We start from the raw sequence: 27,515 nt of genomic DNA, 5'->3' as shown, positions 1-27,515 counted from the left end.
GGTAGCACTACTATTGTTACTGCATGTTATGCAAAAGAGAGAGAGAGAGAAGGAAAACAACAGATATTGAGGCCTATCACACAACCAGGCAGGCAGGGGGGAAGGCTGGATCCAACTCACCATCCCACCTGACGATGTTGCTGAGAGCACAAACCACGCTCCCAGACGATCTGCACTGCGTCAGGTAGTGTGGATCTCTGAAGGCTGGGATGTATCCCAGACTCTGGATATCCCTCAATGCACGGCACAATGAGCATGGTGCATTGAGGGAACTCCCCTAGGAGATGGGTGCTCTAGGCATTTGTCTCTGTGTCTGCTCAGGCTTCAAGCATCCTGAGGAGACACACAATCCCAGAGGCTGGGTCAAGAGTGAATTGACGCTCTTAACCCTGGCTAACAGCTGGGCTATGGAGCCGGGTTTGGTAGCGCAGCAGCGCCAGGATCCACATGCACCCCATGCTTGGCTGCCCATGAGAACAGCCTTGTTCTGTTAAACACAGTGGCTGCCATTCAGACGAAGATACTCCGTAGTTCTGCTCAAGAGTTACTCTAAAGGACTAGCTAGGGTCAATAGGACTTACATCAAGTAGGATGTCAGCCAATGGTTTTCTGCAATTTGTCTTTGGATATTTCTAAGAGCCAGTCATTGGACCTTGTGGGATAGGTAGTCAGAATTTTGTGGGCAACCTATCACTCCGGGAGGCTTAGTGTCTTATCTTGTCACTGTGGGAGCCTCTTTCCCACCCTTAACCTGGTGAACTGCAGTGAATGCAAAATAGAAAGCTGAAAAATTATTAATCCATTGTTGTTTGGTCTTCCTGGGAGTATAGCTTCTAATGCAATATTCTGGATTTATTTTAGAAATATCCAGGAAGATGGAAAGTACTTTATTTAAAAATTAAAACAGAGGGTAATTCAATACTGAATGCTTTTATAGCACATGGATCAGAAATTTGGCAAGTTAAAAAATCCTGGCTGTAATAACAGCTTGTCTCCCAATGGGGCCACTAGAAGTTTGCATAAAAATCATGGCTGCACAGAAGTAAGCATAATAAAACTAGGGAATGAACCTGTTTTTAAACTCATCTCCTGAACCATTGCTTATCTATGCAAGGTAAATTAGTCTCTCCATCATCCATGATTAAGAAAAGCTAGACTCTCTGTGGGAAACATTTACATTCTTGTATGCTTCTTGGATGTGTATATTTCCAGAGCTCTTATACACCTAGTCCAATAGCCATTAATAGGGCAATAAAGCAAGGGAAGGGCACTAAAGTACTCATATCCCAACCTGTTTGTTTAGCTGTGGTTCTGAATTATGAAGGCCTTCGTACCAGGCAATGCCTGTGGCTAAGAAGCACCACAGCCTATTTGCCCACACCCATCTCACCCCTGAAATACTAGCGACCTCTGTGCTAGAATAAAGTTACTAGGTGATTTAAATGAATCTTGTTATAGACACAGCACCAGCTCCCACATGGTCTGAAGCGTCTGACATTTCCTTTGCGTCATGGGATGGACTCAGCTACAGTGGATACCACATTATGAAGTTAACATGAGCCAGGATGGAGGTGGCTGCATGTGAAAAGGCGATACTATGCTAGCAAAAGCTATTACCAAAGGAAGCATCACTGAGACATCAAGCACAAGTGCTATATGGCACTGCTGTAGCAGGGGATGAATAAGATGAGACAGAGCATCTGCACAACCATCTAAGGCATGCTGGGCAGCGTGAGGCAGAGCTTGTTTAAATGTGCAACCAGACACAAATGTGCAGTTCGAAGAAGCATTAGTCCAGTTCTAAAAGATCATTTGTGGAATTCAAAAATTAAAGTCACGCAAAGGTTTTATATTAAATGATGTAAAAAGTGACTGATGAGAAAGTAAAGTCAGCTGTCAAGGCTGCTCTAGAATCTGGCAAAACCCTGCTCAAGTGCACCCATTTCTCCTCCATTTGCCAAAGACACTTCCTGCAAACTCCACTGCTACTCTCCACAGAGTCTTTACCAATGAATATAATACACTTCTGCAATAGTGCTGTCAGGTTCCCGGTTCTGAGGATTTTTTCCAACTCTGTAGGCTTCTAAACGTCGTGGAATGTGGTTCAAGGCAACGATGTATGTATGCACAGACAAGGAAAATACATAGGTGTGTGCTGTAGTGACACACAAATTACACTCTCGTACCATTGTGCAGTTCTGATTTTTCCCTACCATAAGGTCATCTACGTTGACACAAGCCACCACTTCCAATACATTGCTTACTGTGTCTGATATTAATAGTACCAGCATACAGCATGTATGATCAACCCCTCATTGGCCTTGCCAGGGTATTGCACTAGTAATACAAGGCAAATTATTCTCTGTGTATCACACTGCTAGGATGCTTACACAAAAATATTGGGGCGATTGCTTGATTAAATAACTGTGTATTGATTAATAGTGTCAGTTTTAGTTAATTTAATTTATTTATTTATTGCTTAAATCTTCATATGAGCCAAAATAATAATTCTGTTGCAAAATACTCCCTCACGTTCTCTTCTAGATTATGTATACACAGGGATCAAGCTATGTTGGCACATTACTTGTCAGGACTTTTTTCACTTGTCAGGCATCATTTTTCATTCATCTTAGATGAGTAGACAAGTGGATTTCCTAAACCCTTTGTATGCATGTGTCACAGCAGTTCACCTTCTGAAAAGAAGTATTCTCCCTTCTCTCACAAAAAGGGGAGAATGCCTCTTATTAGGTGGTGCAAACACCAACACTCTTAGGTGATGCCAACTGGCAATTACTGTATTTACCTGAATCCAAGACTAGGTTTTTAATAAGTTTTTTGATATTAGAAATCAGGAGGTCATCTTAAATTCAGAGTCCTGTTCCTTTTGAGTAAATACAAATATAACCTGTAAAGCAGGTATAACCTTTACTTTTTAAGGGGGTAGTCTTAAATTCAGAGTCCTCTTATCCTCAATTCGGGCAAATACGGTAAGTACTCTCATTGGTTATATACATACATATTGGTGGTAATTTGCAAAGAAATTACCACGCCATCTATCCCACAGGAATAGATGTGCCACTATCTGATGACAGAAGATGTATAAATGTTCATCTGTCAACAAAAAAAACCTCCTGTTAGTTAATTAAACATCTGCCTTTTAACATACCAGCTCATTAATTAATTCATTTAAAATAAATGCACACCTCACCAATTCTTCAATACAGGGTTGTGGTTTTTAATGTATTAAAGGACATTAGAAACATTTAGTAAACAAATGCTACAATTTGTGACAGGAACCATATCTTCAATCTTCCCCCCAATTTCCTATTACAAAACACACCAAAAGCAATACATAGTATACCGTGAACAACTAACCAAAAAGTGCCCTTAATTCTCAGCCTCACTAATTAAAGTTGGCCTCTACTGATTAATAAACTAACACTTTCGGGCTCAATCCTGCATCCTCCGCTTAAAATGCATGCTGGTGAGTTCCAAGTGTATGTACGTGCATGGCTCTGAATTCTCACACATGGAATGGAAACTTGTAACTGAACTTATTTAACAACTTTTCCTATGGTGTCTACTCAGTTACAGGTTTCCCCACCTAATGGCACAGCAGGGAAGTAACTTGCCTAGAGAGCAAGAGGTTGCTGGTTCGAATTCCTGCTGGTATGTTTCCCAGATTATGGGAAACACCTATATCAGGCAGCAGCAATATAGGAAGATGCTGAAAGGCATCATCCATACTGCACGGGAGATGGCAATGGTAAACCCCTCCTATATTCTACCAAAGAAAACCACAAGGCTCTGAGGTCGCCAGAGTCAACACCAACTCAACGGCACAACTTTACCTTTATAGTGGTAGTCTAGGCTAAATAACAGCAAAATATATATGAAATGTATACAGGTGAAACTCGGAAAATTAGAATATCGTGCAAAAGTCCATTAATTTCAGTAATGCAAATTATAAGGTGAAACTGATATATGAGACAGACGCATTACATGCAAAGCGAGATAAGTCAAGCCTTAATTTGTTATAATTGTGATGATCATAATTGTGATGATCATGGTTTTCAGCTCATGAAAACCCCAAATCCACAATCTCAGAAAATTAGAATATTACATGGAATCAAGAAGACAAGGATTGAAGAATAGAACAATATCGGACCTCTGAAAAGTATAAGCATGCATATGTATTCAGTACTTGGTTTGGGCCCCTTTTGCAGCAATTACTGCCTCAATGCGGCGTGGCATGGATGCTATCAGCCTGTGGCACTGCTGAGGTGTTATGGAAGACCAGGATGCTTCAATAGCAGCCTTCAGCTCTTCTGCATTGTTTGGTCTCATGTCTCTCATCCTTCTCTTGGCAATGCCCCATAGATTCTCTATGGGGTCAGGGCAGGCGAGTTTGCTGGCCAATCAAGCACAGTACACTGTATACTTTTATACCTGTATATTTCACACAGACATACAAAATTAGTTTCCTGCTAATTGAGCAATGAGGCACCTTTTAAAAGTGGTGATTTTCTTTATTTAGCAGGGGGAGATCAACTGACCCAATCCATCCCCAGCACAGCATCCCTCCAGTGGCTGTTGCCACTGTTCCCTCTAAGGCATGAGCACATGTGCGCATTCACAAGTTTTCAGATGTCCTCTCAGTTGATTTTAGATCCTGCTCAGGTTGAATTAGGAAGGCCCCACTCTGAATGCATGTTCACACATATAAATATTTCTAAACAAACAAACAAACAAACAAACAAAGAAACTCCATCACACTACATAATCAGGGCTTCCTTTCAAGTTCTACATCAGCCCTGCCGGCAGGGGCGGCTCGTGAACTCATCTCCGGGGGACGGGGGGGGGTGGGCAGCTTCTTTAACCGCCACTCACCTTCTTCTCCGCCACTCACCTGGCCGCTGGTGGGGGCTCACCTCCGTGGGAGCCAGGTGAGTGGCGGAGGCGATTCCCCGCCACGGGGGCTGCTGGACATCATGGAGCACCGGCTCCGTTTACCTTAAAGAAGCCGCCCGCCACCCCATCCCTCCGGAGGTGAGTTCACAAGCCGTGCCTGCCTGGCGGGTCCCCAGAATCAATGTAGGACTGCTCATCATGTTGGCCACTGATAATAAGACTCACTTCCCAGGGCAGACATAACACTGCCTGTGCTCAAGGAAGCAGGAGCACATTAGAAAATTCCTTTTAGAACCCTGATTAAATCCAGGAAAATGTGTGGAGAAAAAGTGTGCTATTCTCTGCCCCTCTCCCAATCCCTTTTCCTCAAAGAGCATTACATCTGGCCTATTTTTGTGCTAGGAAGTACCATACAAGATTTAAAACCCTAGAAATAATACAATTCCTACAATTAGCTTTTTAAAAAAGCAAACAGAAGTGCTTTGAGACTGGAAATATTTTCCTGAAACAGCTTCCCCTCTCCTGGCTCTTTTAAAGAAGTTATATTCAAAGTAGTTTGAGGAAAGTTTGACTCGCTGGACCGTCCAGCGAGTCAAACGTTTATGACTGGACGTTTATGACTGCCATAGAAAATATAGCTATTTTTATGGCAGAAGAGGCAATAGATGCTAAGCAAATACTGATAAGTTCTCTATTCTTCTGAGAAGTCTCCACCTAAGTATCTTGACACTGGAAAGCCCCACAGCCTGATAAGAATGGAGACTAGCTGAATCTTTAAAAAGAAAAGAAAAGAAAAGAAAGTGGCTTCATGTGGCAAAAATGAATTATGCAAAATAGGGAGAAACATTCAGCAACACAAGTGTGCCTGTACAAACAGACAAAGTGTTGAAGAATCTCACAAAATATTTAAGCTTATTGCCCTGCTTGAACCATAAACCTCCAGAATGAACAGCAAAACTTCCACTCATACAAAAACATACCTTATTACCTTCATTGCACTGTCTGGATTTCACTAATTAACGCATGCAATGGTGTGAGGAACTGGCTTTAAGGAGTAGTAAGTTCAGAATAATTATTTCTGATGATTCCAAGCATAAGAATAGCACACTTAAAATTTCATAGTATTTTTTCCCCACATAGCAGTTTGCAAGCATTTTTAAAAAATTTATTTTTTGCCCTAACAGCTCCAGAAAGTATTCAGTAAAAGTAAAAACCAACCTGTCAGTAAACCTTCTTAAGCAACCTTTGCACACATCCTAAGTAGGACTGTCACCAAGAATAAATCTTAGTCATACGAATTTTAATTGACTTAAGTTTTCATGTGAACAAAACAACAGTTATGTTTTTTAAAAATGAAATAAAATAAACTCAGCATCAGACCTCATCATGTCCTCTAATTACGTGTGAGGGCTGTTCATCTGAATCGCTCCTCTTTACATGTTCTAAACATGATTTTAAACAGAGTTTTGGAGTGGATGCAGAGGGGTGATTTAGATGAGCACACCTCGTACGCAATTAGAAGATGTACCAGGATAGCATCAGCATGTCCTTTAGCAACAACGGGAGAAGCACGTTCTTGCTGTGGCAGGGTCCTCCTTGCATGTGGAGGGGCTTATTCTGAACCAGCTGACAGCTGATTTTCCGGGGTGTGTGTGTATGTATGTATGTTTTAAGTTGGCAGATCCAGTCATGTACTTCCCACAGCACATGATTTTGGGGCCCTGACTCGAAGTCAATGAACTGGGAGGGAAGTGCTGCACAAGTGTAGCCCAACTTGCTCTCTGAATTGGGCACAGTGCCAGGGCAAGGCTGCGGACTGCAGATTTCACCCACGTAGAACAGCCTCTTGTACTAGCGGAGCAAATAGTCCATGTGTGAAAACCCATTTTCAAGCACATATTCTCCATCACTGAATTGAAGGACATAATGATCTAATGGAGAAACCATACAGAATAATAAAACAGTTACATTTTAGCTACCTATCACCAATTCTTTGTGAATGTATTATACAATGAAATAGTAGCCACATTGTGGATCCATTGGGAGGGGGGAATGGGGGGGTCATATTTATTTTCATTTCAGCAAGTGTTTGCAACATATAAGCATACTAACTCACAATTGAGGCTCAAGCTGAATCCAGTTCGTGTGTGTGTGTGTGTGTGTGTGTGTGTGTGTGTGTGTGTGTGTGTGTGCCATCACACTGTCATTTCCGTGAAAACCTAGTTATTTTATCTACCTCAACAACTGAGCTACTCTACCTTGTCATTTCAATTTTCACATATTTTCTGTTTGTGTATTAGTTCTATGATTCAATGAAATCTCATCTCTGCAACCCACTGCCATAAGCTACTGTCTGGAACAAAGCTCTTTCTAAAATTCAATCTCCAACAAAATGAAAAGGAGGGAGGGAGGGAAGGAAAAAAGAAAATCACAAATGAGAAAGTGGACCACAACCAATCCTAGGAGTCCCATTCTCACAGGTTCTGCAAATTCTCTTTGATTCATCAACAAATCTGGGCTTCAGAAGCATGGAGCCATTTCTGCTATTGCAGAGTTAACAACAATGGTGGCGGGGGGGTGGGGGCGGCGGACTAAGTACAACAAGATCTTCTGAGAAATACTATATATCTCCACTGCCATCTTGGCACACAACTATACATAGCATGGGAGTAATTCAAATATGCAAATAGCTTTCTGCACACACACACACACACACACAGAGTAATGGGTTCTGTAGAATCCAGAGGAAAGAGTTGTGGCACAAAAAGACCAAAACACAGCAAGTTGTTAGAATTTTTAAAAGTTAGTGACCACTCACCCCTCACCTAGGTTTCAACTCACCCATACCCTCCATTCCTTGGTCCAGGAAGGGAGCCTTCCTCAGTCATAAACACTACCTGCAGCACACGACTACGGACATTTATATACCGCTTTCCAACAGAAGTTCTCAAAGAGGTTTACATAGAAACATAAATAATAAATAAGATGGTTCCCTGTGCCAAAGGGCTCACAAACTGGGGTGGGGGGAGAGAGATAAACACCAGCAACAGCCACTGGCGGGATCAGGGGCATAGCTAGGGGAGAGGGGGCCCGTGTTCATCCCTCTCTATGGCGGCCCCCCAGAGTGAGGGAGATAATGAACAAAATAGGGAGGAGTGGAGCTGGAGGGCCCTCAGGAGCTGGGGGCCCATGTTCTTTGAACCCTTTTGCTCAATTATAGCTATGCCCCTGGGCGGGATGCTGTGCTGGGGTTGGATAGGGCCAGTTGCTCTTCCCCTGCTTTGGCTGGTCTACCAGTTGCAGACCTATCTCAACCAGTAGGCCCTGGCAACGGTAACTCATGCCCTTGTCACCTCTCATTTGGATTATTGTAATTTGCTCTACCTGGGGTTGCTTTTGAAGATGACCCAGAAGCTTCAGTTGGTCCAGAATGTGGCAGCCCACCTGCTTATGAGCGCTAGAAGACATGACAGGGTGACACCTCTTTTGCGGTCGCTACACTGGTTACCTATCTGCTTCCAAGTCCAATTCAAAGTGCTGGTTCTCACCTTTAAAACCCTTCAGGGCTTAGCGCCTGTTTACCTTCAGGACCACCTCTCCCGGCCAGTCCTGTCCCACCCTGTGAGATCTTCTCAGGTTGCCCCTTTTAGTCCCTGGTCTCAGAGAGGTCCATAGTACTAGGGCCCGTGGAAGGACTTTCTCTCTCGCTGCCCCTTCACTTTGGAATTCTCTTCCCCCCACAGATTTGGTCTGCCTCCTCTCTTTCATCCTTTAAAATCTTATTGAAGACATTTCTTTTCCACAAGGCGTTTGCCCTTTCATTTAATCTTTTCTTTCTTTCTTTTTTGGTCTCAGACGCTGTTCTTGCTTTGTACACTGCCCTGAGTCCGTGGATTGGGTGGTATATTAAATCAATCAATCAATCAATCAATCAATAAGGTGCAGCACTTAAAAAGGTACCTGATCAGTTAGCTATTTATCATTTATTCTATCTATCTATCTATCTATCTATCTATCTATCTATCTATCTATCTATCTATCTATCTATCATATTTTTATGCCACCCCAAACACAAGTCTAAACACTTGAAAAATGACCACACTCCCCACCAGGACTAACTGTCAGCCCCACTCCCCCAAAACACCCTACCTGCCCTTTATTTACTGGGCATCAGTGGGACCAGCAGCAGCACACTGGGAAAATGGAGGAATGTACTAGGAATGAGCAATGCACAGGGAATGGGGAGGAGTTGTTCATTCCACACACACCTGCCTCCCTCCCTTCTGTAGCATGCCAGGAGAGGAATGGGAAGGGTTTATTCCTCTGTCAGCATGCAGGGAGAAAAGGTGCAGTGACCCACAGCTTTTCCCTTAACATGCGGATGAGGGCAATCAATGGAGGAGATGAAGAAAACTCCTCCCACTTCCCATTACCACTGCTTGTTGGCATGCTTCAGAGGGAGATGGGAGGGAAGAACAAAAACCTTCCCTCCTTCCCTGCTCACTGTCCCCGACACCAATAAGTAAAAGATTGGGGGGGGGCTCCTGAGAATGGGAGTAGAGATGCCTGCAAACGTATCTTAGCTTGGACTCAGAGATGAACTGGTCTTGAAAATCTCCCCTGGATTTTAAGGCAGGCTTTGATGAGCCCCCGATGTCTTCTCTGAGCCTCAGCTTGGAGAAGCAGCACACCAACAACTTTACTTAGAATTCAGAGGTCTGGTAGCTGAACCTACATATATCTAACCATTTCACTACCACAACTGACCTCTTCTCCAGTTTTGCTCCTGATGATGATGCCCCCATCACCCTAGCCTCCTATCTTTCACCAAAGTCCCAATAAACTCTTTTGCCACAGTAATGTGCATACAGCATCCTCTCCTTTTTCCATGGAAGAAATATTGGCTTTGGATTATTTTACTCAATGACATTTTTCTAATGATACTGCATAAATGATACACAAGAATTGCAATATAATGCACTGTCTCTGTTTGACGGTTCTATTAGAATCAGAATAAAGAAAACATGACTGCAAAATTCTTTGAACCAGATTCCTGCCCTTACAGCATTTAGAAGTATTCCACTGTTGTGGAAAAGCATTATATAAATACTTGTCATATTCAAATTATATTAGTTGTTTTCTTGGAAAATGTATAGCCCACTTTTCAACAACTGCTTTCACCGAGTTATAATTAAAAGAGAAATATTAAAATTAAACTAATAATAATAAATTATTTTTAAAAGTGAAAGGTCTTGATATGAGCCCAGACCATAAAGGGTTTTTAAGTAAACACTACAACCTTTAATTTAGCCTGGAAAAAAGAGTCAGCAAATAGCAGAACTCATACCAAACACATTGTATGTATTCCATGGAGCTGACACCAGATATTAACCTTGCTGCCACATTCTGAACTGAAGTTTCCAAACTTCAGACCCAAGGGCAATACCACACAAAATACATTACAGTAACAAGAGGTTACTAGGACATGTCTCACAGTATGCACCACAATGTAATGAAAAAAGACTACATAAAGAATAGGGTAATTTTTATTAATTAAAATCAAAAGGACTGAAGCATAAAGAGAGGAGAAGTTACTAACAACACGTAACATGAAGGCCAAATTAAGTGTGCTGATAAATGAGTGGCTATCACTGAAAATGAAAACTATGCACCTAATAGAATATAAATTACGTCATTACATCATAGACAAAATCACCTCATTCACATGACCATGTATACCAGGGTGCAGCCTCTGATCTGGGTATTCATGGTTGTGTATATGAGGTGACTATCTCGTTATATCATATTTTCTTACACCCTGCCATCAACAATGGGTAGAAAAAGAACAATGGGTAGAGAATTTTGTGATGTCACAACACAAAGGAAGTTATACTAGATATCAAGAAACTGGGAATCATTTATTATTATGGCAGTGACCATAATAAATGAGGAAAAGCTTTGGCATAATCCTATACACCCTCCTATTAAAACAGTTTGAGAATATGAATTAGAAGGAGCAACCATTATCCGTTAAAAGGTGTCTACAAAGAATTATTTTTAAAACACATGAAGAGTGAGCTATAATTACCAACTGGAAATACTGAACTGGAGGAGTGTTTTTTGTAGAATTCCTAATGAACTCCCTGGTAGCTTTGCTTTAAATCTGCAGTCAAATTTACACTCCATTTCAAAAGTCCCACATTTGCAAAGGTTTTCCTGTGCTGAGACTGCACAATGAATTATTTCCTAGACAGGCATTCCTGCAAGCTCTCTTCTCATGTCCAAGTGCATAAGCTCACTTTGAAATTACAGCAATTACTCATATGGATAATATGAGGAAAACATATTTAAATGGGTTTCTAGTTTCTGCTAATACCATTTAGCCTCTGTAAATAAGGAAGAAGATATACCATCAAGCCATCCATCAGTTGTTTGCAAACCACCAGGAAAAGCTTTCTGGACCACAATGTGAAAATCTCTGATCTATTTATTCTGTAAATGTGAGTGTCTAGAGACCACCAGGCACATACACAGTTATCAAGATGCTTTGTGACGGGAAAAATAAAAATAAACATACTAATGACACTGTATAACAGTATGTGGGTAAGGCATTTTACCCTTAAATTACATGACTAATGAGGTATATAAAGTGGCTCTAAATGGATTTAGGTCAAGCTGTAAGGCTGACCTTTAGCAGCTTATCGATTTTCAACAGTGATCTAGAATGTCATATACCAATAACAGAATTAAATGCTTCTCGTCAGTGGGAGAAGACGGGCCACTGACAATCTCATTGCACACATCAGATTTCTATCCAGCTATGGATAATCTAAAGAGTCTTCACACATACAGCACATACTCCCATTCCTTAGCCACATTAGAAAACACTGAAAGAATGCTTCCAGGGACAAAGTGACACTTCCTGTAGGAAATGGATCTTATACAGTCATAGACTGCAACTGACCCTGTTTACCAAGGACAGTCCCTAATTTGTGGAACCTGTCGCTCATAAATCACAATCCCTTATTTCGTCCCTATTTTTGTCTCTTGTTCAAGTTTTTTTTTTTTCACACGAGTTGCGAAAGTAGAGTTGTCATTTTTCAGGATTCAGCTATCACCCCAGGTTTCTAGAACTCAAACCTCCAAGTGGGTGGAAGCACCATATCTCTGTGTCAGCTGAATCCCTTTCTCAGTACGGCACAACCCATGCCCTAGTCACATCATGGCTGGATTACTGTAACATGCTCTACATGGGGCTGCCCTTGAAGAATATTCGAAAACTGCAGCTAGTGCGAAATGCGGCAGCTAGGATTGTATCCAGAGCTGCCCGTTGGGATCATATTACACTCACTCTGAAAGAGGTGCACTGGCTACCAATTTGTTTCCGGGTCCAATTCAAGGTGCTGGTTTTGACCGTTAAAGCCCTTAACAGTTTGGGCCCTGGATATCTGAAGGAACTCCTACACCCAAGGGTTTCTGCCCGCTTCACCAGATCATCAGAGGGGGCTCTGCTCTGCATGCCAACAGTGAGAAAGGCTCAGTGGTCAAGCACGCAGAACAGGGCCTTCTCAGTCATTGCCCCCAGGCTTTGGAATGCTCTCCCGGCTAGAATCCACTCCTCAGTCTCCTTGACAGTTTTTAGGAAAAAAGGAAAGACGTGGCTCTTCACCCAGGCTTTTGAATGAGAGTATTGTTTTTCACTGTTGCTGCTTTGTGTTATGTATTATTATTATTTTATGGGTTATTAAATTTTTATATAGGGATCACTTTTATACTTATATTATCTGTGCTTTGTATTGTGTATTTTAATTTTTGAGATCATCTGTACCTTTGTATTTTAATTATGCATTGTTTGAATTATATTGCAAACTGCTTTGAGATTATTTTAATGAAAAGTGGTATATAAATTGAATGATCAATCAATCAATCAATCAATCAATGCCTCTAGTGCACCTGCATGTGAATGGGTGCACAATGTTAAGGCACTATGCAATGCACAGTATATAGCAATCCAGTCTTCAACAATGTGCAATACTGAGTGAAGGGCCTAGGAAGTAATCTCTGATATGAGAATTAGTTTTTGCAAGAAGTTGCATCCTTTTTTAAATCTGTGGAATGTGATAGGGTATAGACTTGACTCATCTGTTTTTGTAATCCAGAATAATGTGCTCTGTATGCACCTTGTATTACCTGCTTCCATTGCAGTATGCTTGTAGTCAGAATTGTGTGTTGTTTGGCCCTGCCACCCTACATTCACAGGCATGTCCTTATTTTCATTCATAAAGTGGATGAGACTCAAGTTTTGGGAGATATAAAAATGTTAAATAAATTAATTAAACAAACAAACAAACAAACAAAAGTGTTGGAGAGTTGCATGTACAACTCCCCTGAAGAGTGTAAAAGGAGGTTTATTTTAAGTTGATATTATCCTGTTGAAGAGGAGAAAACATGCTGGGAGTTACCAGATAATTTTGCAGTGCAATGTTTGCTGTACTCCCATGAATCACTATGTTCTGAATTTGGGTTCATTATTAAACCCTCCTCCTTGTTAGCTTCAGCACTAATGCTAAAGTTGCTATAAACCAGGGGCGGAGCCACCACTGTGCGGGCAGGTCCAAAGAACCTGGCCTCCACTAGCAGTGGAGCCACCCCATCCAACCTAGCCATGCCCCTGCATCTGATGTTAGATGCTGAGGACATGGCCATATACAGAAATGGGGCCCGGGGGCCCGTTCAGAAGGCGCTTCAGCCAACACTGGGTTTCCAGCCCAGCTGGGAATGCCTTTCCCTGCCTCAAAAGGCAGAAAGACAAGTTCCCCGCCAGGCTGCTTGCTGGGAACATGTCTCTCTGCCTTTCAAGACAGGGAAAAGCGTTCCCAGCTGGGCTGGAAACCCAGTGCTGGCTGAAGTGCCTTGCGAATGGGGCCACATGGCCCCATTTCTGCATATGGCCATGCCCCCTCTGTTTGACATTAGACACAGGGGGCGTGGTTAGGGTGCCTAGAGGCTGCCGCCAGCAAGTTGTACCCATGCCACCGCTGGCTTCCTACACGCCTGCTATAAACTAAGGGCCTTCGCCAATTACAAATGAACGCATGGCAAATTCACACATGCATGCCCATCACTTTGATGACTGCAGTGCCATGTGGGGCCTGTGTGTTTGTGTGAGAATGAGCTATCTGAAAGCAAAGACCACATTTTATATTATCATAAGCACAATGCTTTCTGACAGAGTCAGTTCACACAGTGAGCTGCAAGTCAAGTATCAGGTCCATTTGTTCAGATGCACCAGGATGCTAGAATAGCTCTAATACAGCAACACATCCTGTTCCCATGCAGTGGTATAGCTAAAAGGACTGCCATATTGCAGAAGGATTGGCCATTTACTGCAAGGTCCAAATGTAAAAAGTACTGGAAACGGGAGGAAATCACAACCTACTACCCAATTTAAAAGAGAAAGCGAAGAATTCACAAAATGGCCAAAGGATTGCTGCATTTGATGTTGTATGCCAAAGTTTGATTCTCCTGCCTGCCTGCCATCTTGGAGAAGCCGCTGCCAGTCCATGAAGACAATACTGAGCTAGATAGACCAATGGTCTGCCTCAGTATATGGCAGCTTCCTATGTTCCTGTGATCGATGAACACTTCTAAGATATGGTGGTACAGCAGGGAATAGGGATGTGCATGGAACCGGCTGGCCCGGTTCAGTTCAAGTCTGGACTCGAACCTGACCAGACCAGTTCAGTCCAGCCCCCATCGAATCCCACCCCCTGGTCCGGTCCAGGGGGGTTCACAATATTTTTAAAAATTGGCCACTGAGCATGCACAAATGACCTCTGTGAGGCCCTGGCCATGCCACGCCACACAGAGGCCATTTACACATGCACGGCAGCAGTCAAAATGGCCACCATACGCACTTACAGAGGCCCGAACGGGCCAGAAAGCAGCATTTTACGGGCCCGCAGTGATGATTTAAGAGGCCGGTGGGAGGAGGTGGAACCTTCACGGACCCCCACCCCCACGGACTACAAGAAGCCCCCCGAAGGGGCTAGAGGTATTTAAAATTAATTTTAATTTTTTAAAAAAAATTGCGGACTTGTCCGGGGGTTTGGTTCTGGTCTGGATGGAACCAGGTGTGTGTGTTCGGTTCGATCCCAAACCCCAAACCTCCGGACCAGACCCCCAAACCTCCAGACCGGTCCGCACATCCCCAGCAAGGAATGTCTTGCTTCTGTTTGTGCTGGATTTCAATCTGGAATGCCTTCCTCTTTCTTAACATTGTACACAAGGCAACTATGCATTTTTAAAATATTGTTTAAGATTATTACAAGTCACGGGCAGGAACTGCCTAGCAGCTGTAATGCCACAAGCACTAGCTAAAATGCCTGACACTGATGCTACCACATCCCACACTTGTGCAACCACAAAATATTCCAAGCTGTAATCAATGGGGAAACATCCTTTCCTGGTACTAATAAAATATTACAGTTTGAATGCCAGTAAAATGCAGTTTTCATGTAATAAGATAGCTGGATGATAGATATTTGAATGCTTCACAACTGCACGTTTATTGAACAATGACATGATCGTCTGGAAAGGCCCTTATTGTAATACAGTACATACTTTTCAGTTCACTAGTATAGTCTTGTTGGTTTCACTTTTTTTGTGTTCATAGACCTTTATGTTTTCGGCCGCAGAGGCTGGGCAGTTTCACTTCCTTGATTGCAGTTAGCAATGGATTGGAATCCAGGGAATAGGAGTCAGATTCCTTTCTTCATAGTATGTGGGCAGCCCAGAACAATGGGACATATAAACTTAAACACTGAATGCACTGAAAGTTTTGCAATATGTTGAGCATTTTAGAGATTCACTTGATCTCAGGCAAGTTTCTAAAGGACAAGCACCCAAGTTGCGAAATGCACTTGTTTACATGAATCAAACAGGAGAATCAAATAGGAGAACAAGGCCCAAACTGCACATTAAACAAGTAAGTTGGCGCTGCATGTTTGTAAGTTCAACAGCAGCTAAGTAGGGTATCGGACTGTGGCATGGGGGGGCTGGGAGGGGTATTTAAGCCTTTCCTGCTGCACGGCAGTGGCCCACAAAATAGCGCTCGCCAAACTGCAACGAATCATGGGAGGGACGCTTCCCTTGGGAGCATTCCATTGGCTATGGTCGTAACAAATAAACAAACCAACAAACAAACGGCACAGGGTGAAACTGTGAATAGTTTCGTAGTTTCACAAGAATTGTACTTTGGCCCTGAGAACTGATAGATTCAACCATGAAATCAAATATGAGCCCTCTGCTTTAAGCTTATTTTAATTTTTTAAAAACTGTCCAAAATGTCAGCTGCATTTCTGCCTCCTTAAGGGAGAAATTGTTCCAAACATGCAAGCCTTGATGGAAAATACCAGTTAGTAATTCCCAGGATTGATTGATTGTTTGTTTGTTTTTAATTAAGATTGTCCATAGAGGCTGGAGACAGACAATAGAGTTCCCCCCTCCCCTCCAGGTGTTAAAGGTATATCATAAAAGCATTAGGCATTTTAGGAAAAACAAAACGAAGCCAACCACCAGGAAAAGCCCCAGTGCTTCCAGAAGAATATAGTCAGCTGCCAGGGAAAAATTCAGCACCCATAGATGGGTGGCAAAAAAAAGTTTGTAGAAGGGTAGAGATACCTGCTGATGCTGCCAACTAGCAGTAAGCCACCCCCCTGCCCCCACCACACAAAACTGAAGAATTTCCCAACACACGTCTCAGGTTCACCCTCCCTGCCTCACTGAACCCCACTAACCCCCCAATCCAAAAAAATGTGAACCAAAAATATTATTTTAAAACAATTTGCAGGGCCTGGCACAGCTCTAGTGTAAACTGACTGCATTATCGGAAGGTGTCTTCAGATCTGAAGAAAAAAAAATATGTTTTAACATTTGATAAGAGAAATTTGAGCATTTCCCACTCTATCAGAAACAAGACTTTTTCGAACTAAATGTTATGAAATAACATTTATATTTAGTACGGTCAGAATATATGGAAGGGGGGGGAAGAAAATAGCCATTTGGTTACTGCGGCTAGAAACACAGCAGAATCAAGCCAGAATCATTGCCTCTCAAAGGCTGTAGGCTGCCCGAGTTCCACTGAGTGCCAGGCCCTGTGAATCCTAAAACTGTTGCAAGCACGTCACAGAAATCTTTCCCTGTTACTTAGGGAGTCGTGAGACATAGAGTCTGGACTAAAGTTCTCTCCTCTCTTTCTCCTGAGGAGTTACAAAGGGCAGGCAGCAAGCCCATAGTATTTTAAAATCTCAAGGGCTGCCATGTCATGTTGTGAAGTAAATCTCATACAATTCATCACCCAAGTTGGAGGAAAATAGTTTGAAGCTCAAAAATAATGAATTCTGTCATTTCCAATAGAAGTGTGAAGGGAGAATTATGAATGAACCTTTTAAAAATACGTGTGTGGAGGGAGATTGCCCTTCTACGAAATGAAAGCCGCACGCTTGTGTTTAAATGGCCCAATCCTGAAACCAAGACCTTTCGCTTTCAATTAACTTAAATTGACAATTGGAAAAGGTTTGAAAATGTAGCCCAGCTCTTTCGGCTTGATAGATTTCAGCTTTGACATTATATGTGTTATTCCAACCTGAATTTTACTTTTAAAAAAAATAAAATAAAAATGAAAATGTAAAGTGAAAAACCTGATTCATCATGGCTGTTGAATTACAGATTAAAATACCTCCAAAATGACCCACAGATTCAACACAATTTTTGGTTTGGATGTAGCCATCTACCAATTATTTCCAATTATGCTACCACATCTGTGCTTTATAAAACGATCAAACATTCATAGCCTGATTCTATAAATATTCACTCAGAATTAAGTCCTGCTAAGTTCAATGGGGCTTATTCTCTCTCACTAAATGTGCATAGGATTTCAGCCTTAGTCATAATATAGTGTGCAGCACAATAAAAGAGGTGCAGATATGTACTTCTTGCATAAGACTCCATATTACGTTACCAGGGTGATTTTCTAGGGAAACACAGCCTCATAAAAGATTATAAAATTCATCTTTATGATAAGATGCATCTATCACACACAAACGCCGCACAAAATAGCATTCCTTACCTGCTATGGGGCTTTGCATAAGCACTGGAACAATGCAGCTATCAAAAACAATAAATCAGGCAGCAACAAGAACTGGTTCCATATAACAGATACAGGATATGCAACCCTGCTTACATTTCATGCTTAGCGTCACTGTAATAGGGAATCTCTTTACCTGATTTTCAACTTACTTGGGATGCAAAGGAAGGCTTTCTGTACAGCTGATTAGTTCAGTTAAACAAGGCATCAAAAGGAAATTAATCATCAGATCTTTACAGTTGTATAAGTGGTATATCTACCTATAAAATTACCATCAATATGACTGAAAAATAAGGTTGGAAGATCAATGACCCAGGGATCATGGAGGAAAGCTCACATCATCCTGATCTCTACCTTTCAGCTGCTATTATGTGGCCAGATAAATCATGTGCTTTAAGGTCAGCAAACCTACCAGTGCAATCCTAACCATGCTTCACCACCACTGTAAAGATTTCTACTTTTAAAAGGCAGGGTAGAAACATATTGAAGCTGTTCTCATGAGCAGCCAAGCCCAGGCTTGTCTGCCCGTGAGAACCACCGGGATCTGCATGGATCCTGGCTATGCTGTGGCGCCAAACTCAATGCCGAAGCCAGGCTTGCCGCTGAGATGGAGGGAGTAAATGCTCCTTTAACCCAGCTTCCAGGATCATGTGTCAGTCTAGAATGCCCGTCCCCTGGGGGAACCCCCCATTTCTGTGCGCTGAGTGTGCGGGATACACTGTGGGATACCCAGAGGCTGGGATAACGTGTCCCAGTCTCAGAGCAATCCGCCCTGCTCCGCGCTACACAGAGTAGGGCAGACAGTGTGGGAGCGCACTCCATGCTACCACCAAGGGCAGGTTGATCATCGGGGCGGGGGGGGGGAAGCTTTCAAAGCTTTAAATAATGGTTAACTAATTCAATGTTCAAAATATCTGCCAGTTTAAGAACAGAGGGTCGTTGAGGGGCTACCTCCTTTAAGTTCAGGCTCCACAAAGCTGGGAAATTAGAACCTAACAGGGGCGTAGCAAGGTTGGAGGGGGCCCAGAGACAAGATTTTGAAATGGGGCCCCCTCATTGAAGCTCAGCTCATGAAGTAAAGAAATCTTAAATGAGGCTGAATAGTGGTATAGTGGTAACAAAAAGCATAGTTATATATATCCTATTGTGCCACAATAGAACACCATCCTAAATTATTTTTTTAAAGGTTTTGTAAATTGTGGATGATGCAAGTCATTTAATGGTACTAGAGAAAGACATGCTGTTCTGGTAGCTCCAGGTCTTAACGCTCACATCAGTTTTGGAGGATGAATAGAACTGAAGGAAGCCCAGGCGGGTGTGTGGCTAGGGGAGTCCGTCTTGCCTCTAGGAGGCCCCCCAAGGCATTGGCCCTCAGACAACTATCTCCTCTTGCCCTATTATAGTTACGCCCCTGGAACCTAAGGCTGATGCCCCCAACAGATGCGCTATGTGATCTGTAATTGTGTTGTGTAATGTCACAGATTGTGCTCGCTTACTTGCCCTCTATGCACCCATATTTCTCCTTGGTCTTTGAGGCCCAAATCAAGATGGGGAAGATAGAGTGCTTGGCACCAGCAAAGATGCTCAACATTATTCTGGTCCTTTACAGCCTATAAAGCAAAGTGGGCTGCATTCAGTTTAGAGGGTACAGTTTGGTTTGGTGTCTCACAAGTTGTGCAGGCATGACGTAAATTATCTCTGACCTTTACCTGCCGAGTGCTTCCTTGAAAAACCTCTAAGATGGGCTCTCAAACTTGGGTTCCTGGATGTTGTTGGACTTCAACTCCCATAATCCCCAGCCACAGTGGCCAAAGGGTTCTGCTATAAGGCAAGAGTGGGTTTACTTTTTCCAAACCTGAACATTTTCTCTTGAATATCCACCACACAAAAAGATAGTGGTCACTTGGTATAGTCATTCCAAACAAAGGGAAACTCTTTTAAATATATTTGAAGAATGCAGATGTGTTAGAAATTAGTGGAATATTAAACAAAAATATTAAACAAAAAAAGGCAATCCTTTACCCTTACTGTAGAATTGTTATTGCTTATTAACAAAGTTTGATGTTTAATCATTGTTCTTTTGTATTTGCATTTTTATTTCTTCTTAGACTGCCATGACTGAAATGAGGTCAAAGCTTAGTTGTTTATTTTCTCATATTGTAGGTGTATACAGTAATTATTGTTCCTTGTTGTGTTATATCTCTTGTATGTTATCATTACTATTGGCAAAATGAATCAAAAGTTATTCATGGAGAGAGGCGGGAGGGAATTAAGTTAAAGAGTTCAGGAGCCTTGTTTATCTCTGAGGGAGCCAGACTTCAGCAAACATTCACCCTCACTCCATGGCTGTGGCTCTGCCACAACAGACATAATAAACAATTGTTCTCCATTTTACATTTTACATCATCTTAAATATTTGCAACTCTCACCAAATTCTCCCTTTGGCTCCCCCCACAACCTAAACACATACAGAGCATCCAGTCATTTCCCATACTATAGTATTCTAGTATCTTTGATTTGTGCAGCACAATCCTGTGCAATTTTACCCAAAAATAAATCCCACTTGATTCAAAGGGGTTTGCTTACTAAGTGGTTTAGGACTGCAGTCTTAAACTGCAACCCATTGTACACATTTGGGTCGTCCAGAAGACGACAAATAATAATAGAAGAACATAAAGACCTTTTCTAAAGCAAACGGTAGCAAAATGCTGGATTATTAAAGCCCAACTCCTCCTTCGCTTTTATGTAACTATATTGAATGAAAAAGATGAAGGGAACAGGGAAGGACTGCTAGAAATTGGATAGGCACTACTAGATTTTTATTCACAAGTCATATTATTGAAATGTCTGCTAGCTGCACCAAAAATCCACAGGAGCTGCATTTTAATTCAGCATCTTGTCATTATTTCAGTTATTCAGCTTCAGGTTTTCAATTCAGCTGCATCAGAGTGCAAAAGGAACTGAGTGTTTGAAACCCTTTCCAGTGGCCTCTCACACAACAGCTGTAATGTAACAAAACAAAACAAAAATGGTGCATTTCAAAGAACAAAACTGGAACAATGAGTTACGATACAGTTTATCTTATGCATGCTTTTCTGGGAACAAACCCCAACACAGTCGGGTTACTTCTGAGTAACATGTATGGAATTGTGCTGCAGGGACTGTTACCTACCAATACTGATCAGACAGGTCATATTAACTTACAGAATTTGGGATGTGACGCTCACGTTGACAAACTATACAATTGCACAATTCCTTCCCCAAATGCCATAACCTCCACATTTTGCCCACCAGTACACATCACCTAGAATTATCTTCTATAATGATACAACTTAAAATCATAAAATCACAGAATTTTTGAGGGGCCTTGAAGATTTTCTAGCTCAACTCCCTGCTCAGGACAGGTCAGAATCTGTTACAACATCCTGACAGATGACCATCGAACCTCTGAAAACCACTAGAGAAGGAGAGTCCTCCACCACTGCACAACGCAGATCCTTCCACTGCCAAACAGCTCTTAGTTAGGAAATTCCTTGTTCACTGTAAGCTCAGTACTAGACAATAAACAAAACATTTGCTTCAAGAAAGGCCTAATCTGTATATACTATACTTTGAAGTACCTTTCACATGTTCAGCTGAATGCACATATGGAGAGGAGTAGGATAAAGCCTAAAGACATCTATCCCATACCATGTTTGGGTGAAGATATAAAAGAAGCCTATAAATATGCAAACTATACGCAAACAGGTGATGTCTACATGGCTTCAGACCACTGAATAGGTAAGGATCAACTACTGCGATTTTTCATATGTATGTACTTTCACACCTTCCCCACATGCACATAAAGGGCAGAACCAGTGCCTACGACCAACACACTCCAGCACACACATTCGTCTGAACATGTGAAAAGAGCTCTTATTAAATCGTAATATAATTTGTTCTTGGACATCCCTATTGCAATGAATAAGACTTGAGAAGAGAGTTGGAATAAGAAGTCAGAGTGGGATGTTTTTTCTATGCTCCGATTGTACGAGCCACTCAAATGAAAGATAACATTCTGAACAAGATAACTGCATTGGGATCTTGTCCTACACCTGATTTTTTTAATGTGTATGAGGTGAGCCTCAGGCAGAGCTGCCATGCATCTGTGAGACAGGAAGAAAAGGACAGGGAATTGAGTACCAGGCAATGAAAACAGCATTTTTAACTGGGTTTCCCCCCCTCAAAGCTGAAGAGCGACAGAGGAATTATGGGAAGTATGGAGCAGGTTACAAAAGAGCATTTTAAGAGCTTTCCACCTTAACTCCCTTTATACACATCAAAAAAGAGGAGAAAAGGAGAATGGGATAATCAATACATGTTCACAATACTCTCCTCATATCTGGCATTAACTGAATATTTCATGGGGTTCCCCCCCCCCCTTTGTGTACATTGCATGAAATGCAAAATCATACTTTGAGGCTCCAATCCTATACACCCTTACCTTGGAGTAAGCCCCACTGAATACAATAGGACTTTTGAATGCAAAGGAGTGGGCTGTAAATGTATCTAGAAAAAATGCAGAGCTTCAGATTTTCCCCATGACTTGAGAACATTTTCTAAAATCAGTAACTTAGAAATGTAGAATTATTTTTAACACAGTCAGAGGTGGTCTTGAATTCTTAAGATATTTGCTTTGAACTAAATCCCACTGATCCAATAAATAAATAATTGCCTGCTCTTACACAGAATTTCCACTAAGTTAAAGAACACTGACTCTCCAGCAACACAAGCAGGACTAACTTTCAAATCTCTCTCTCAGTAATTTACAAGATAATGCTTACTCTAGCACACTGCTATCACTGATCAGTGTGTGTGATCCTGGCTGTGATTAGGGGTGTATAAGGAACTGGCTGGCCCGGTTCGGTTCGAGTCCAGACCCAGACCGGGCCGGTTCAGTCCGGCACCCCCTCAACACACATACACACACACACGGTTCGGTGCAGACCAAATAGTTGAAAGATTTTTTTTTTTAAAAAAAATCTGCTTACCCCCTCCAGGGGGGCTTCTCTGAGGCAGCGGGAGGGGTCCGTGGCGGTTCCTCCTCCCCCCACCGGCCTCCATTAATTCATCCATTGTCCAGTTTGGACAGTCTTCAGCTCTTTCCAGGCCTTCCCCTCAGTGCGGTGGCCATTTTGGAGGCCACTGTACATGCGCAAATGGCCCCTGTGTGGCTGGGTCATGACCCATGACTATTTGGTCCACAAACTCCCGAACGGCATGGGAGGTTCGGTCTGGGGTCGAGCCGAACCGGGCGTGGTTCGTAAAGACCCCACACTATCGAACCGAACCAGCTCAAAGTTGAACCGGTTCAGTTCCGAACCTGTTCGCACACCCCTAGCTGTGGTCAGTCACTTCCAGCTTCAAGACTATAAATAGGATGACCAGATGCAAAGATAGCAAGTCTTCTGCATCTTTGATACTGGTGCCAAAGAGGGGATTTCATTACGTACGGTTTTCTCATCATGACACTGTGAAAAAGTGTATCTAACTGTTTAGCTGGGATTAATGCTTCAAGCAGACCCTAGGGACAGAAGTAGCTCTCTGGAGCAAGCTGAGGACTGAGAAGAGGTCCCAGGATATAGTGAAGTTAATGGACTGAAGAAACCTTATAATACCTAAGTACAAGAGAAGCTGTGGGAAGGAGACAAGGAGGCTATTCTCACGTGCGGTGGAAACTTTCCACTGCGCAGAGCCCAGCCCGCATAATTGCCAAGGTTACTTGCCAAGGTGGAGCGTACATTCCGCTAACCCCATTTGTTTGATTGTGTGTCACTGCAGTGTGGTGACTCACAAGTAGCCCAACTGGTAGGCTACAAAAAGCCTCTCAGCATCCGGGGGGGGCTCCCCAGAATGCCCTGCACACTCACGTGGGGCATGTTGGGACTTCTGGGGGCCATGATGGAGCTGGTAATTGTGTGGGCGGCCAATCCGGCCACCCAGAGCAAGCTGCCTGCTTGTCTATGGGGAGAGCAGATCAAGCCCGCTTTCTCCACAGAACCCTCTTAGGCTCTCCACACTGCTCAGCAGCACAATCCAGACCAAGAAGCAGTGTGTTGGGAGGAGGCTGAATTTCACATATTGGTTTGATTTTAACAGCCAACCAGGGGCGGAGCCACCATTGGGCCAACGGGTTCAAAGAACCCGGGCCACGCCCAATCAGGGGCTGTCTCTCACAGCCCCGACACGCCCCCCGCATCTGATGTCAGATGCAGGGATGCTACTTTAGCTCCCGAGCGGGGGCCGCACGGCCCCTTCGGAAGCTAAACTAAGGCTGGCGCTACGTTTGCAGCACCAGCCAGGAGCGGCTCTTCCCTGCTAAGGCAGGGAAGAGCCGCTCCTGGCTGAGCTGCAAACACAGTGCCAGCCTAAGTAGCTCCTGAAGGGGCTGTGCGGCCCCTTCAGGAATTAAAAGGCTGGCGCTGCATTTGCAGGGAAGAGCTGCACCTGGCTGCGCTGTGAAAGCAGCACCAGCCTTAGTTTGACTCCTGAAGGGGCCGCACGGCCCCTTTGGGAGTTGAACTCCAGCTCTCGAACAGAGCCTCAAGGTTCCATTCAGGAGCCAGACCATGTGTCTCCTGTGTCTGACGTCAGACACGGGGGAGTGGCTAGTCCTGTGTCTGATGTCAGACATGGGGGCTAGGGATGTGCCTGGTCCGGAGCAGTCCGGACCGGCACCGAAGGGGGGCCTTTCTTTAAGGGCGGGGAGGGCTTACTTACCCCTCCCGCCTCTTTGCCCCCTCCAGCGCCCATATTTTACCGAGTAATTGGGGCGCTGAAAACCAGCCCCCCCCCACCGCCCCTCCCGCGAGCAGATTAGGGCCAAAGCTACTACTGCCGCCGTCGCCCGCCCGCCCTCCCTCCCGGCCGCCCGCCCGAGTCCTCACCAGATGTTGTTTTTAAAAAGAGAGGAGCTCGCGAACAGAGCTCCTCTCTCTGCAAAGTCCCGGACGCTACTGAGGCTTTGCGGCTCTGGCGATCAGAGGCCCGGTCTACCCGGCCTCGTCCCGGCGGGTAGACCGGGCCTCCGGCGGAACTCCCAGGCATCCTTTGCGGCGCACGCGCAAAGCCTCAGTAGCGTCCGGGACTTTGCAGAGAGGAGCTCTGTTCGCAAGCTCCTCTCTTTTTTAAAACAACATCTGGTGAGGACTCGGGCGGGCGGCTGGGAGGGAGGGAGGGCGGGAGATGGCGACAGTAGTAGCTTTGGCCCTAATCTGCTCGCGGGGGGCGGCGGGGGCGGCTGGTTTCCAGCGCCCCAATTACTCGGTAAAATATGGGCGCTGGAGGGGGCAAAGAGGCGGGAGGAGTAAGTAAGCCCTCCCCGCCCTTAAAGAAAGACCCCCCACCCGGACCCGGACCGGCCAGGTCCGAACCGGTCCGGACAGTTCGGAGGCCTTTAGAATGGCCTCCAGACCGGTTCGGACACACCCCTAATGGGGGCGTGGTCGGCGGGGCCGCTGCAGGCGCACACAGGCCTCCGGCAGTCCCGCTCTGCGCCTGCAGCCAATTACTTGGTTGCAGACAGCGCAATTGCCCTCTCCTGCTGGGATTCATGTCTCCTCTTAATCTTAAGGTTTCACATAGCCACCATGATTAATAGCTCGTGACAGACCTCTCCTCCATGAATTTGTTTAATCCCCTAGCCATCTGTGGCCATCATCACACCTAGTGAAATACTTCTCCATCATTGTGTGTATGCAACCCCTGGACTACCAACAGTCTTCATCTGTTCTGAGGGTGTTTCCCTAATCGTTTTGTCCCAAGATAACCAGGGGAAGCACCAGGAAAAAAATTGAGGGGGCACATAAGGGGCAAAGTGGGCAAACTGTGCCTCATAAACAACATTTCTGAAACCGAATCAGGGCGATGGGGAGGGGAGCAAACTCTGTGCTTGCCCTTCCCACTCTGGAGCTGCCCTTGGAGATGACAAACCACAGGTACATAAACAAGGAAGGAACAGCAAGGTTTTCCAGGCCACACCTCCTTAACTGTCTGGAGCAATTCTGAACCAGGCTGTTTCGGAACCGTGAAACTCCTCCCTCCAAAAGTTGTTGCCTCACGTGGTTTGTCGCCTTGGGGTGAGAGAAAGAGCATCCAGTCTTGTGCACGGAGGGCGAGGAGTGAGCGGGGTGATGAATCTCTTTCAATCTAATTTATTGTGGGGGGCGGAGAGTGTTTTTGATTTTAACGATTTAAAGAATGAAGAGAGTTGAACGTGGTTTCAATACAACTGGTTGAGCAAACAAACATGGACTAGCACAGGCCTTTGCAGAAGGAGAAACCAAGGTTCCAAGGCAAGAGCCGGCAAGGAAGACCCACGAAGGCCCACGCAGGACTGCTATGCGGGCTCAGTCCGCGATCACTAAGCGGGGCGCAACAACGTCAGCCACTCCTGGACAAGGCAGGGCCCCGACAAGGCGAGGCAGGCACGTGATCCCCGCCCCAGAAGCCACTGCTCTTTTCCACATGGCCCGATTATCCGCTTGTCGTGGCTTGCAAACGGGGCGCGCTCCTCCAGTGCGGGAGTGTCTGGGCTGGAGCAGGCCTGGTTCTGGGCAGGAAGGGCGGCACGAGGGTGGTGGCAAAGCTCCGCTCTGTCTCCCTGGAGGCGCCAAGGAAACTTACCTGCCGGGCAGAGTCGTCGCTGCTTAGCGCTCTCGCAAGTCAGACTGCCGCCGGCGGCGGCCGCAGCATCTCTCCACGCCTCCTCTCCAGACTCTCTCGGCCCCCCTTCGGCCCCTGGCTTTTGCTCGCCAAGCCTCTTAGAGCCAGTGCCCTAGAGCAGGGGATAATAACTTGGCTCAATGGCGACGGGGCAAGAGCCGGAGTCCCAGCAGCATCAGATCGATTTACTAAACAAACTGAAACGTGGGTGGGGATGTTAAACAGTAACCAAGAGCCTCAAGGAAAACTGAAAGCTTCAGCCGCTGCTGCCGCGGACAGCCTTCTCTCCAAGCACGCCTGGGAGGCACTCCTGGGTTCTAAGTTACCTCGCTGGTTGCTGTGCATGGCCGCTACCCCTTTCCCGTTAAAGAATAAATCACAATCGTAAGCCAGCGAATAGGATTGCTCTTGGCTTCAGGCTGGAGTCTGGCCCGCCAGAGCTCAGCTGGGACGTGTCGAAAGGAAACGGCCGTGTCTGTGAGCATGTGCAGAGCGCAATTTCAAACCCAGAAGGCAATCGCCTGTTCTTTAGTAGTCACAGATTAAAGGGTTAAGGCTTAAAAGTTTCAGGCAGACTTAGGCTCTTGACAGGTTTCGTTTTTACAGCCCAAGCTTATGCAGCTTGTTTACTTGGAAGTAATTCTATTTGACCCGCACATCCTAGTCAGTTTGCGGAGGACCTCGGGCAGCCCGATAAAGTAACCAGTAGCTTCGGGAGTGTAAACTAGAAACGAGCCACACAAGCTCCTTAAAT

General features: G+C 44.3%; 1 protein-coding gene across 2 annotated transcripts in view; it reads right to left on the bottom strand.

Moving 5' to 3' along the window:
• HNF4G (hepatocyte nuclear factor 4 gamma) overlaps nt 1–26,875 on the bottom strand; it is a 90,836-nt gene extending 63,961 nt beyond the window's left edge. The window contains exon 1 of one of the 2 annotated variants that reach the window (XM_053244336.1): nt 26,723–26,875. Coding sequence is in view for 1 of the 2 variants with exons in the window: in XM_053244335.1 (XP_053100310.1) it covers nt 18,041–18,059 (19 nt within the window). In the remaining variant the exon portion in view is untranslated. Of the gene's footprint in view, nt 1–18,040; nt 18,154–26,722 lie in introns of those variants that run through there. The other variant, XM_053244335.1, reaches the window with a different exon arrangement.
• Between the last annotated feature and the right edge of the window lie 640 nt (nt 26,876–27,515).

The sequence above is a fragment of the Hemicordylus capensis genome, chromosome 4 (genome assembly GCF_027244095.1).
Source record: "Hemicordylus capensis ecotype Gifberg chromosome 4, rHemCap1.1.pri, whole genome shotgun sequence".
Taxonomy (NCBI): Eukaryota; Metazoa; Chordata; class Lepidosauria; order Squamata; family Cordylidae; genus Hemicordylus; species Hemicordylus capensis.
This window is presented reverse-complemented; position numbering and strand designations above follow the sequence as displayed.